This window comes from Anabas testudineus, chromosome 1, assembly GCF_900324465.2.
Source record: "Anabas testudineus chromosome 1, fAnaTes1.2, whole genome shotgun sequence".
Classification (NCBI taxonomy): domain Eukaryota; kingdom Metazoa; phylum Chordata; class Actinopteri; order Anabantiformes; family Anabantidae; genus Anabas; species Anabas testudineus.
The window spans coordinates 7,062,920-7,075,966 of record NC_046610.1 but is presented as its reverse complement, the minus strand read 5'-3'; the positions used below and the strand labels follow the sequence as shown (position 1 = coordinate 7,075,966).

The window sequence follows — 13,047 nt, the reverse complement described above, 5'->3', positions numbered from 1 at the left end:
ATGTTGAAACCACTGGTTTTCTCTGTGCAGATAATCTAAACCAATAAATACTTTTGACTATGAGAGCTTTTTTATTAATCACTTCAAGTGTAGAGTTGTTTTATCTGAACTGTGTGTTTTATTCGACAGCAGAGGGCGTCACAAAATAATCATCAATCATCATCTCCACTGACCGCTGTGATGTGCAAAAGCCAACTGACCATTCGTCTGCCTTCGTCGGCCGCGCGTCGTAGCGGTCCGTCGAGAGAGAGAGGAGTGAGAGAGTCTCCTCCCTGTTAAATCAATGCTGCCTTCCAGGACACTCGGGAATTACAACGACTACACACATTTTATGGTTTATGAAACTTTGAACAAAACACACACATAGCTGTTAAGAGGCGAAAATAACAAATTTAATAAATTAGGGTGAAATTCACGTTACAGTTCGACACTATAACGTGTTTAACTTATTCACTTGAAATCTTGGCACACGCTTTCTTCAGCGTGGGGACTCTTGGGTTTACAAGGAGCCGCGAAGTCGACATCGAATCACGCGGGAAATTCAGTGTCGTCTGACGTACACCTGATGTGGATTACAAACACAGGAATAAGGACGCTGGTTATTAAAACTTTAACGTTATTGGAAGCTTTTCACACAACCTACGTTACAAAATGGTAAGAAGCGTTTAATCTTTGCCTGTAGTTGAATTGACGATCGTTGAGGTGTCGCAGGCTTTTTTTTTTTTTTGTGCGTTAACGTTCACTCGTAGAGAGTGATGGCGTCAGCTTCACCAACCGACAGCAACATTAACATTACTCAACATTATTCAGTTAAAACTCAACATTTACGAGTTTAAACCTTTCGCTATACTACTACATAAGCGTCAGATTTAATTAAAGGCAGCCGTATTCATTTCAGTGTCACTCCTGAATTTACGAAGAGCTACACATTCATTTCGTCCACTCGGTGCTTATTAAGGACGTTGACTGCGGTGACAGTGGGGATATGAACAAATTATAAAGAGGATGGGTTTGTTAGCGAGTTATCTGGGACAAAGTGCTCGTCCTAAGACGAATATAATGCAACAGAAACGGGGGTTTACTAAAATTTCCATTAACCCGTAACTTATGTGAAATCCAAGATGGCGCTGCTCAGTGCTGCCCGTGGTGGCTGGAAGATGTATTACAACACTGACGTACATGGCCAATGTACAGTATGTTACAGTGCTGTTCATTTTTAATATATGTATTGTTAATTAATGCATGTAAATAATGCAAGGAAATCATTGAAAAAAATATAATAATCTATCCTACATATTAGCTTATTGTCTCCAGCATGATGGTACTTAGTAAACTAGCTGTTACATTCAACTTTCTATTACAGTCAAAGAAAAAAGGACTAAGTTTGGAGGAGAAGAGAACTCGCATGATGGAGATTTTCTTTGAATCGGTGAGTTTTCCCACTGCAGGTGACCACATTAAGATCTAATATAGACACCATTTCACTATGTGGTCTCTCAGCCTCCACAAGCCTTTTGCTCTATGAAACGTAAGAGTAGTGATTTGATGTTTGTAATGTTGATTTATTTATTTATTTATTTGGTAAGGGAATGACAACTAATTCATCAAAGTACTGCCCTGGTCTACATGTTGCAGTGTGTGCGAGCTCATAAGAAATAAACAAAATAGAACAGAAGTTAACATGCAAACCCTCTAAAACATAAATGAACCTTGAAAGCCTGAATGCTTGAGTAACACAGGAGCTTTAGTGTACTAAATTTATCCAGGAAAACACAAGTACAATGCATTCAAAATACAGCTCACATAATGACAGTGGCATAGGTGGTTGTTCAGTAGTTCCTTTTAATGTGTTTTTTAAAAAAATCCTTAAATATGTTCTCACACTCTCTTTCTAGAAAGATGTGTTTCAATTGAAAGACATTGAGAAGATCGCTCCTAAAACAAAGGGCATAGGTGAGTAGTGAGCAGCAGTTTTGCTAGAGAAAACACAAAAACATCCATCCATACCGTTTGTGCTCAGCTGATCAAGTTTTCAGCCTTTCTGCTATTTTATTCATATAAGGAATATATCAGGTTTCTGAAACTATTTATTTATGATTGTACCTGAGGGCACCTATTAATTTACAGTTGAATTAAAGTGCTGTTGCTATGTCGCCATGCTCTCACTGTCATGTATTTGTGATGCAAATCATTGATTGTTATTAGCTGTTATAACAATGCAAATGTTTTGATGCAGACTATATAGAGGGAAAACTTCACTGAGAGACCCAGATTTGGCCCACAAGCCATTATTTGCAAACCTTTGTACATTCTTGAAAAACATGACATGCCTGCAAAATTACCATAGCAACCAAGACTAGCTGTTACCATCTTAACTGTACTGAGTCTGTATAAGCAGAACCAGACCTATCGATAGCAGTACTCTTGTTGTGCAGAGTACTGCTGAAAGCTTTTGGTTTTCAAATAAAACATATTCTTTCAATGCCAACACAGAGTTATGCATTATTACTGTCAAGGGAATATGTGCAAAAATAAAAGCTTTTAAAGTGCTCCCCCTGAAGCGCAACAGAGCTGCGTGTGTTTGGGTGAACCGAGGAGAGATTTTATTTAAAAGTAGACAAAACATTAATCTGGTGAAACTGGATCTTGTTGCTGTGATTAAAAGCACATGTTTCAGACTGCTGTTCTGATGTAGTTACTGAGTGATGGGGGGAGGGGGCAACAAGATCTGTATTGTGGGCATTTTGTCATGTAGAAGGGAAGCAAATGTGAGGAAAAGGGGCCAAGGGAGTGATCGCAGCTAAATTAAAAAAGGAATGTTATTAACATTGGGTTACAATAAAAGGTGCAAAAAGGTATTTGAATTACGTCAACAGACAAGAAACACAGGATTGGAAAATAGAGTATTTTTAATCACATGGCATGTGGTTAATCCATCCATCATATGATTTTTTATGCTTGTCTTTTTATTTTTGCTGCTGTTCAACATCCTGATAGCATAGTAACACAGCAAATCAACTCTTTCAGTTTGGACCTACTGAGCAAACGTGTGGGAGTATCACATTTCACCACTGACACTGTTCAAGATGTAACTCTGCTCGCTTATATCCCCTCATGCAATGTTTCCTCAGATATAAAACCACCAGGCTACAGATGTGTGGGTTTAGTTTGGTGAACATTAGCGCTAAGCCTTGCCAAAAGTAAAAAAATGGAGACCTGATGCTGACTTGTATTATTTTAAATTCTCAGTAGAAACCAACATTATACCAAACATCAGATACAGTTAATAGTGCCTAAAGTCTTCTAAGTCTGTACCAATCATACCTCTACCACTAATCAAATCAGTGATCCACAAATAGCATCAGCTCCTCTGAGAACACAGTGTAATAAAAGGATTATGGCCCTTTTAATGTGGAAGGTGTTCTTTCCTCTTTCTGCTGTTTTAAGCTCCCATGACTGTGAAGGAAGTGCTGCAGAGTCTGGTGGATGACAACATGGTGGACTGTGAAAGAGTAGGTACATCCAACTACTACTGGGCCTTCCCCAGCAAAGCTGTGCATGCTCGCAAACACAAACTGGAGGAGGTGCAAAAACAGGTGAGCCCCCTCAAAGCTGTATTCTGACTATAATAACATCCTATATCTAAAGCTTCACATTGCCAAAAAACAGAATAATACACTGTATACAGGATATGAAAAGGTGAAGGTTATTCTCTGCTCACTGTAGTTTACAGTAAATTAACTCACAGCTCAGAAAATACTTCTGCTTATAGAAAGTGAAGACGGGAAAAGGAGACAATACCACAGATCAGTTACTGATTACAAGTTCCTCTGAGTTAAATATTCTACTTTTTTTAAATACCACTTACTCTTTTCATAGTCTTATTTAAAACATAGAACTGGTCATCTTTTATGCTCCACATCTTTACATAAAGTTAAACCAGGAAGTCTTTAAATGTCTCATCGTCTTTAGTGACCCAGTTCTTTGTCCTATTACATGGCAGACAGATGGTGTGAGGGTGGTGACTCCTCAGAGAGCGTTGGCCACCACATTTCTGGGACAGAAGTTAAATGTTATAAAGCAGCAATCTGTCGCTAAATAATGACCTGGATTATTGACGTTTGGTTGTACCAAAAGTATGAAAGTATACATTGGTGAGATATCTATATGATGGTTGGTGTATAATTAAATAAATTGTAACTTAGCTTCTTCCCCCTGTGTCACAGTAGTATGTAACAATTTACAGTTAGGCTTTAACAGAACTGTAATTAGCTATTAATGCAAATTAGCAGCTAATTCTAGCAGTCACCTTCTATTAAGATTTTAACAGTGTATTTATTGTAGTTAGAACATAAAGGTATTGAAACGGTTGCGAAGACAAACGACATCTGTGAAATGCAAGATATGAATACAATAATACACACTATTATTTCAAATGCTTTACCACCCATGCAAGTAACAACAACATGGTGGAGACTTATAGCTGAATATTTTTAAATCGACTGCTTCTCTTTTAAAAGTTACTGTAAATTACATTAGATTTTTTTTTTTTTGTGAAACTTTTCACTTCTGTGATCTACATTGTTATATTGCTCCACGTCCCCTGATGTAAGTTTCCTTTACATTAAAGATTTCTGAAGCAAAGCAACGCAAAATGTCTCTACAGAAGGCAGTTGAAAGAGCAAAAGTAGGACGTCAAGATACAGTAAGAAGATTTTCACATGCTTCCCCACCTTTCTTTGGAATAGATGTCTAATTGTAACACAGTGAATAAAATAACATGAATGATACCTATTAATAAGGTTAGGTTATAATATAAATATGACTAAAACAATCTGTGTCTGTGCAGAAGGAAAGAAGCTCTCTGCTGAAGGAGTTTCAGGCTCTGAGAGAGGAGCGTACTCAGCTGCAGGCCGAGTTGGAGAAATATAAAGAATGTGACCCAGAAGTTGTTGAGGAGATGAGTGAGTATGCAGCCTAACTCATTTTACAAAATGTTATCTATAATTTTTACTTGCAGCAAAGCATGGTGGAAAGCATTTATTTGATAATGCTGATTGGTCTTGCACTTGGTTGAATAAATAGTTGTTTGTCTCCAGATTCAACATCATTTAGTGTATAAAAGGAAATTAGACACAATGAGTGAGTAAAGATGGGGCACTACATTCTAATATCAGGTGGCTCATGGAGGCAGTTAATGCTGTTTTGCCTCCAGGATCTCTTATTAAAACCAGGATCTGTGCTGAACAACATCCAAAAAAAAAAGCATTTGAGGAGATTCTGTATGACTCATGCTATTACCAATAAGTGGTTTCACACCAGATAATAAATGCAAGGTTGTGCATTGGGAGTTTGATTATTTCAGTATACCCGCCCACGAATTGTCAAATACAGTGCAGTTAACCGAGATTAACATTTTCACCCTTTTTAGCTGTTCAGCAGATCGGTTGTTCAGCACTGAGATGGATTCGTTAATGAAAACAATGTTCTGAAAAAACATTCAGTAACAACAGTGTTACAGTGTTGCTATGAACTTGGCCACCAGTCAAAAGCACCTACTCACAGCGCTAAAAAAACATAAGCAGGACGTGGCAAAACATATTTTACACGCTCAAATTCCCTCCTGACACATTTCACAATGCTATCTAGGATGTTCAGACAGCTCTTAATAAGGTGTGAATGCATCCAAATGCATAAAACAGATCAAATTGCTTTAAGAGACGTGCAATAGTGACCAGGGACACAAGTAACCATATTATGTAATATCATGGTGCGACTGTCTATTCAAACACAGCTGGAGATGGATTATCTTCCTGTGTAAAACCACTTGGGACAAGATTATAATGTGCACATACCTGTCACTAAATTCCTCTTCTTTAAATTTGCTGCTGAGAACAAACATATTGCAGGGTCACACTTTCCCACAGTTCAAGTCAAAGTGAGTAGAGAAGTGAGAACTTATCATGAGTCTAAAAACTGTCAGCTTGCACCACAAACTTATATGTTCATACAAGCCAGTATAGATGAAAAGTGTGAGTCTTCCCACCACAACAGGGTCTGCTTTTCTGCAGCCTGGTTCTAAGAACTGCACATTGGTTTTAACTGCAGTCTAAACACTGTAGCCTCTGACCTCTCAGCTCGAAGAGTTGGGGTTAAACACTTTTAAAAAAAAAATATGTAAAGACAAGGCCACTGGTCATGCTTATTTACTGGTTGTTACACACCTCTTCTATGGTATGGTCACACAGTACACAGTAACACTCCTTACCAGTGGTATTACAATGATCCTTACTGCTTTACTGCTTTGTTTTCATGTTGCAGCTGAGCTGTGTGCTGGTCGGTTTACCTGCACCTCCCAGTCTTACATCAGGCATCAGGCATGTAGTTATTGTCCTTTTCCACTCAAGCATGTTAATAATATTACATCTACTGACAGTCACTTTGTCAGGGAGGAAATTTGTTCCTGACTAAATTACATACTAAATAAACAATTTATTAATCCAAAACATTAATGTCTAATGTTTTAGACATTTATAATTACAGTATGTCAATTTTGGGAATCAAGTAGTAGTACAACACTTTAAATCCAAGCCACTCCACTCTGCTCTGCCCAGCCCTTCAGGTATAAGCCTTATGAAATTTTAAGGGAAGATACAAAAGTCACCAGTCAAGCAGAAATAATTTGCCTTTTCTGATTGGTTAGATGGGAGAGGCTTGGTCAGAAACGTTTAGAAGAGAATTCCTCTGTGCTGCTGCCAGGCTGAACCACAAAAGCCTTTGACAGCACCTCTCCATATTAGTATATAATAGTATATCATTAATAAATAGATGTAGCTCTAATCAAATAAGTAATTTATAAATTAAAAATGGTGTAATTATTTACATGTTTTGTTATATTATATTGAACGTCATTGGATTTTTATTAGTATTTTTGAGTAACTACCAGAGTAGACGGTAAAAGTCATATAATGCATCTATCATACACATGCCATATACAAATTTACTAGTTACTCCCAAATGTTGGTGAAACAAAGGAATAACAGGCTTTGTCTCCCTTTCACTGTCTTTGCTGGTCTGTTTTCACATTTCGTCAACTTGTCTACATGTCTAATTTTTGTCTTTTTGAACTACACTACACTCAGCCTTGTTACAGATAACCATCTCTCCTCAGTGAATAGCTTTGTGTAAAGCTCCACTGAGTTCATGACTGTTATGTTTACTGCTGGGGGGCCTTACACTGAACTTGCAGAATAGGCTCAGACTTGTTCATGCGTCTAGGATAGTTGTATACATGATACCTAGGTTCAGAGAGCAAGTGTCTGTTGAGGCACCACAGCAACATTATAAAAATACTGTGTATTTGAGTTGGAGGTAGGGATCGTTAGAGAACTAAAGTATTATATACTTGACTATAATAAATACTACCAGTTACTTTATTTTGGATTTCACTGTTTTAACAAACAGCATGTTTGTCAGTGGTTTCCACATGTGAATCCAATAATCTTTTGTTGCAGGTTGGATTAAAAACCACAAACAGTATCAAACAGAAACCAAACCACTTTTGAGGATGGAGTAAGCTTTGCTTTTCTCATAGGGCCAATTAGTTAAAAACACATTCATTCTCACTGTAATTACCTCTGAAAATAAATGTGGAAATGCCAGCGTCAGAGTGGACAGACAGCATTTTGTCAGGTCAGGATGTTTCACAACTGTTGCCACACCCAGACCAATAAGCTCAGAGTTAAAAACCACAAAACATGGGAACAGCTAAAGACACAAATGTCAAAGCTGTGTGCCTGGAAAATATACCACTGTTCAACAAAGCTCAAAGTAGAGTAAAAAAGTTGGAGACCTACCATTAGTATTCAGACATGTATATGACTGTTGAATGGAAAACCATAAAGCACAATGACGTTTTCGCATTTTTTAATTATTTACAACTTTGAAGAATCATTCTTTCCTGTCCTGTTTCTTGTCCATTTGTTGTGTATCACACCCTCCCACTTGCAGCTGCTGCCTATTTTTGTTTATATCAATGTTTTCACTGTGGCATGATTAATAAATGCTGTAATAAATTTCAATTTTAGGCTTATGCGTATACCGCCCATTATGAAAACCGTACCAGATGTTTTTGCTCAGCTATTGTACTGATAACTGGATCACATCACTCATCTGCTTTTTATGAAGGACAAATTGTGGAGAACTCTGCCAAGCATGCTGTAAACTGGGGCTAAAATAGTTGTATACAAGAGAAAGATACAACAGTAGACATAAATATAGATATATAGTCTGGATTGTGGGCCAGTCCCAACAATACAGCATCTAAATGTGTCTGTGGATGTTGTAATAGAATCAAGACGATATTGTTTTTAAATACTAATAAGAAAAGAAATAAATGGTTAATGCAGAGAAATATGATTTCACCTGCTGTTTTAGGATTTAGTTTTATTGGAATCTGGATATGTCACACAGGCCTTTTCAGTTAGAGCACATGGCTTAGCTGTTTCCCGCTGCAGGGACTGTCCACTTTAATCTAATAGTATACTATTTGTGTTCACTGTGTGACTGTAGTTATCTAACATCAGATCACTCACCATACTTTCCTCCATTAAGAGAGTTTTTTTGCTTCATACCATAATTTATCCTTGTTGTCAGTATGTTTTCTGTATTGTTAAATGTTTCATGACAGTTTTACATAAGCCTATATACAGTATGTCTGGCTATCTCAAAAACATATAACTAAAAACAAATCTTAGTAAATGGACCTCAGTGTACATATTTGCAACACAAAATGGACAATGATGTTTTGCTTTCTCTCAGCTGTAACATGATTTTCCTAGTCTTAGTCATCATTTTAGAGGTAAATTTGTTCCTTGTCCTGTGGTGTCATTAAGTTTTTATTACATTTAGTGCTAATGCCCTGTCTGACTTAAGGAAATACATATATTGTTGCATTAACAATATCTAGTTAAATGAAAGAATGCTTAACATTTTAGTTGGTTGCCTGTAGTCTTTTCTGCCCATTGGTGTATATAATATTTCAAAAGATAAATCACTTACACACACATTGTAAGCTTAATCTATAAGATACTTAATGATCACAAATTTTGTTTTGTAGGAAAGTCGAATCTTGTAGCAAAAGAAGCTGTTTCCAGGTGGACAGGTAAGTCACATGTCCTTTTAATACATGTACATTTAATAACAAATTTAGTTAGTAGAGTTAGGCTACAACTAACAGTTATTTAAATGATCGACCAGATTAGTTTTTTTAGTTTAAGAATTTAATCTAAGTGAAAGTAAGAATGACTAATACAATTTCAGCTTATTGTAAATCCTCACTTTTGAGAAGCTGGGACACATGGACCGAATATAAACAATAACTCAAAATTGAGTTCATGTTAGTCATTAGTTCCAGACTTGTTTTGAATTTTATAGTCGTTGCAGAAAGTACAAATATTCAATACAAAAATAACCAATTCTAATAAGAATGATGTTGCATGAATGACTACTCCTACCCAGAGGGTTGTAAAAGCACTTTGTGTCCTGCATGTCAGCACATAGGTTGTCTGTGCATTAGTTGACCTGAGTGGCAACCTTGGAGACAGCTGACCTTTGAAGATCACTGTAACCAGCTGGGCCTGTTTTGTTTTGGCTCTTGAGGTCACTTTTCCAGTGACTAGCAAACAGAGTCTAGTTTTATTTTGTACATTTTGCTTTAGTTCCATAGAATTGTACCAACTTTGAGAAACAGTGAGTCATATGTGCCATGACTTGAGTCTCCCTCCTCTGTGGTTTACACAACTAAACAAGGTGCTCTGGGAATTGTTATTTCCTCAAAGAAGCGTAATGTTTCCTCAAAGCACCATATATTCTATTCCATATATCCTCTGGAAAGCATCATACTCAACACCCAAGTGACAAGTGAGATATAATTTCACATATGAGCTGTTTTGTTACAAGCACTTTGTAAACACCTTTGTCTCTTCTTCTATTACATCTTCACCTAATTTCTTCTCTTTCTTGTTATATACAATATGTTGTTTTTATTAATGGCAACAATTATACAGTTATACACTTTTTCTGGGCTTGGTGGAATAAATGGCTTTATGTGGAGGTGTCCTACTAATGTAGCTTATGTGCATTGGTATTTCAGTGCACACTTGTCTGGTCTAGCAGGTCACAGAAGTCCCCAGCAGGCTTAAGTAACAACCTTGCCTAATTTGCAACCTGTTCTGTGAAAACTTGAAACTGTAATATCTCAGAAACACCAGTGTCTGGTTTTAACCTGTGGCCATGTCACACCCACACTCTCTCATGTCCTGACAAAGTTATTTCATGCATTTTAACTGCTTATTGTCAAAACTGGAGTAGGCGATCATAGAGGACTTTAGTGAAAAGCATTACTAATTTACTACTCATACTAATCACTAAAAGCCAATGATCAGATAAGCACTGATCCTCGGAAAGCCGTTTTATTTACTGTCTTGGTTAATAAGACATCCAGAGTTTTCAACTTGTCTCATAAATCACTTTCTTTCAATTAACAGAAACCATTTTAGATTAGAAAATAAACAACAATAGAAAAGTAATAGTATAGAATTAAGTAATTTTGATTAGTGGCTTGTGGAAGGTTATCAGGACAATTTGTAAATGCACTGCGGTCTGAATTGTGTATTTATGTATCTATTGATAGTGTTTTAAAATTTCCTATTATAAAACACAGTATTCTCATAATAGAAGCACAACTAAATCGGAATTTGGAAATTTCTTCCAAAAGATCTGTCACATTATAAACTGGAGCATCCCGGCCTGGTTAAGACTGTTGTTACCGCTCATCAGATTCTAACTCTTGAAAATATTTTTAAGTTGTTGTTGATAGTCAGTGATAGGGAAATAGACTGTGCTGAGCAAAAATAATTGAACTACTGTACAAAACAGCTTTTGTATGTTAGGTGTTGAAAGACACTGAGACAGATGGTTGTTCTTGGACTCAGCTGTCATCCATTTGGATGGCTTTGGCTCAGTTAGTAGAGTAGTTGTTGAGTCCTGCTTCCTCCTGGCAGTCTTTTTGGACAAGAACCTGTAGGAAGAGCAACCATGTTTGTGCAGCTGTCCAACAACAATTTCCCCATGGGGGTCAATAAAGTATATCAGAATCAAAATCCTCAAGTACAAGAATATTGAGCTGGGCTGTAACACCTTCTCACACTACACACTATGTCCATCAGTGCATCACAACTCACTGAGTAAAGGTTTGGATTTCTGTTTTCAGATAATATTTTTGCCATCAAGTCGTGGACAAAGAAGAAGTTTGCCTTTGATGACAGCCGCATTAATAAAGCCTTTGGGATCCCTGAGGACTTTGACTACATGGACTGATGACCAGTTTTTGTACCATGAATAATGGATAAAATAAGTGTTTAAGCTACAGTTTGTGTAGCTGTGAAGTATCCACTCCTGGTCTTTGCATTTCGAGTTACTGTTCTGTTGATGTAGCGTAAAAGTAAATGCACTAGGACAGTCGGGGTTTGAAGAACGACAAAGTTCAATGATTTTACTGCAACAGATGGACTTTATCAGCAGACCTGTTGCTTTGGTGCAAGCAGAAAAGAAACTGAACCACCCATTAGTGCTTATTAGAGTTGAAGGGGTCTATGATACACACAACAAGCAGTCTGAGTTTTGGGACACCTGTTAGCCTGGAAACTGAGAGCTCCAAGTTGATGATGGAAAGGCATTAACACTTGACACTTCTATGTTGCCAGCGATCTAATTTATATGGTTTAAACAGATGGTTTAGAATCAAATGTTTGTTCACTTTGTCCTTTATATTATTTGGGGGAAATGGAAAGAATTCCAGCTCTTCATTCACCAGAACCACACTGGGAGAACTAAATTACAAAAGAGATGTTTAGGATGTTTTTTCTACCATGCTGTAAAACTTAAAAGTAAATTTACTTTTTTTGCAGAATCTCTTTTCCTGTGTTGCTAATTAAATGTTCTTCTGCTGTGGTATTAATCCCTAAGTGTGGAGTGTACAACTGTATTTACACCAGGGTTCCTATTATTTGTACTTTTATTTCTTCACTGAGATGTTGCAAAATAAGCTGCTTCTATTTTCAGAGCTGCACACTCGCTTTCTGTATGAACAAAACAGGAACACTGTTTTTATTACACATCTAGAATGACAACTGCTCTGCTTTCTTGCCTCCCATTTTTTTAATGTCAACCCAGATGCAAAGCAGGCAGTTGTGCGTTCTGTGTTTACTCGGTGACCTAGTTGACAAGGCAAATGTGTCTGGGTGTGCCGATTTAAATTTCAAATATGCTTGTCGTTAGTTTTCCAGTTGATGAATGATAGACATACTCTGTTGATTTGTTACTTACTTTTAGTTATGTAAGTTTTGTTTTTTTTTATCTGTGAGCCAGTCAAAGGAGAGCATGTCAGTAGTAACAGACACAATTCATAATTCACTATTCATTTTAAATTCTTTCTAATGCATACATTCACTTGTACAGTAATAAGAATAATCTGCTACTAAACAATGTGCAATGCAAATGTCATAGTTCTTATGTTGTATTATTGTGGCAACCTTACACTTCTTGCTAAAATTACACAGAAGTTTACAAGAAAAAAAAAATCTAAATGCCTAGTAGTGCTTTTGTTTACTAGAGCTGACCCATCCACAGAAGACTAACCTGTACATGTGTGTACCTGCCCAACCCGTTCCAGCTATGGTTTCTATGAATGCGACATGCCGAGAGTAAAAGCGTTCCTAAGAGACTTTGCATAGTTTTATCTCACTGTTATTACTTTTAAGACTGCTATTAATTGCAGGTTGTTTGGTTAAATGTGTCTTATCCTCAGAGATCAACAATACAATAATTATGCTGACTAAAGGCTTAACATAAAAAATCATACAGTAGGTATGAATAGCATTTACTGCAGGTAATTTTCCTCAGTGACCCCAAGTAGGTTAAACACATAAGTGCTATCAACAAAATGTGCAATATCAAAAGTAAAGAGTCACAAACCAGAAAGGTCAG

General features: G+C 36.9%; 1 protein-coding gene across 1 annotated transcript; it reads left to right on the top strand.

The window, feature by feature from the left end:
* The first annotated feature begins 523 nt into the window (after positions 1–523).
* On the top strand, positions 524–12,784 carry mnd1 (meiotic nuclear divisions 1 homolog (S. cerevisiae)). The gene is made up of 8 exons (XM_026359410.1): positions 524–654; positions 1,364–1,429; positions 1,896–1,953; positions 3,448–3,596; positions 4,631–4,705; positions 4,850–4,964; positions 9,119–9,163; positions 11,273–12,784. The coding sequence occupies exons 1-8, from the start codon at positions 652–654 to the stop codon at positions 11,377–11,379; spliced, it is 618 nt and encodes a 205-aa protein (XP_026215195.1). The 5' UTR covers positions 524–651; the 3' UTR covers positions 11,380–12,784.
* Positions 12,785–13,047: the final 263 nt, after the last annotated feature.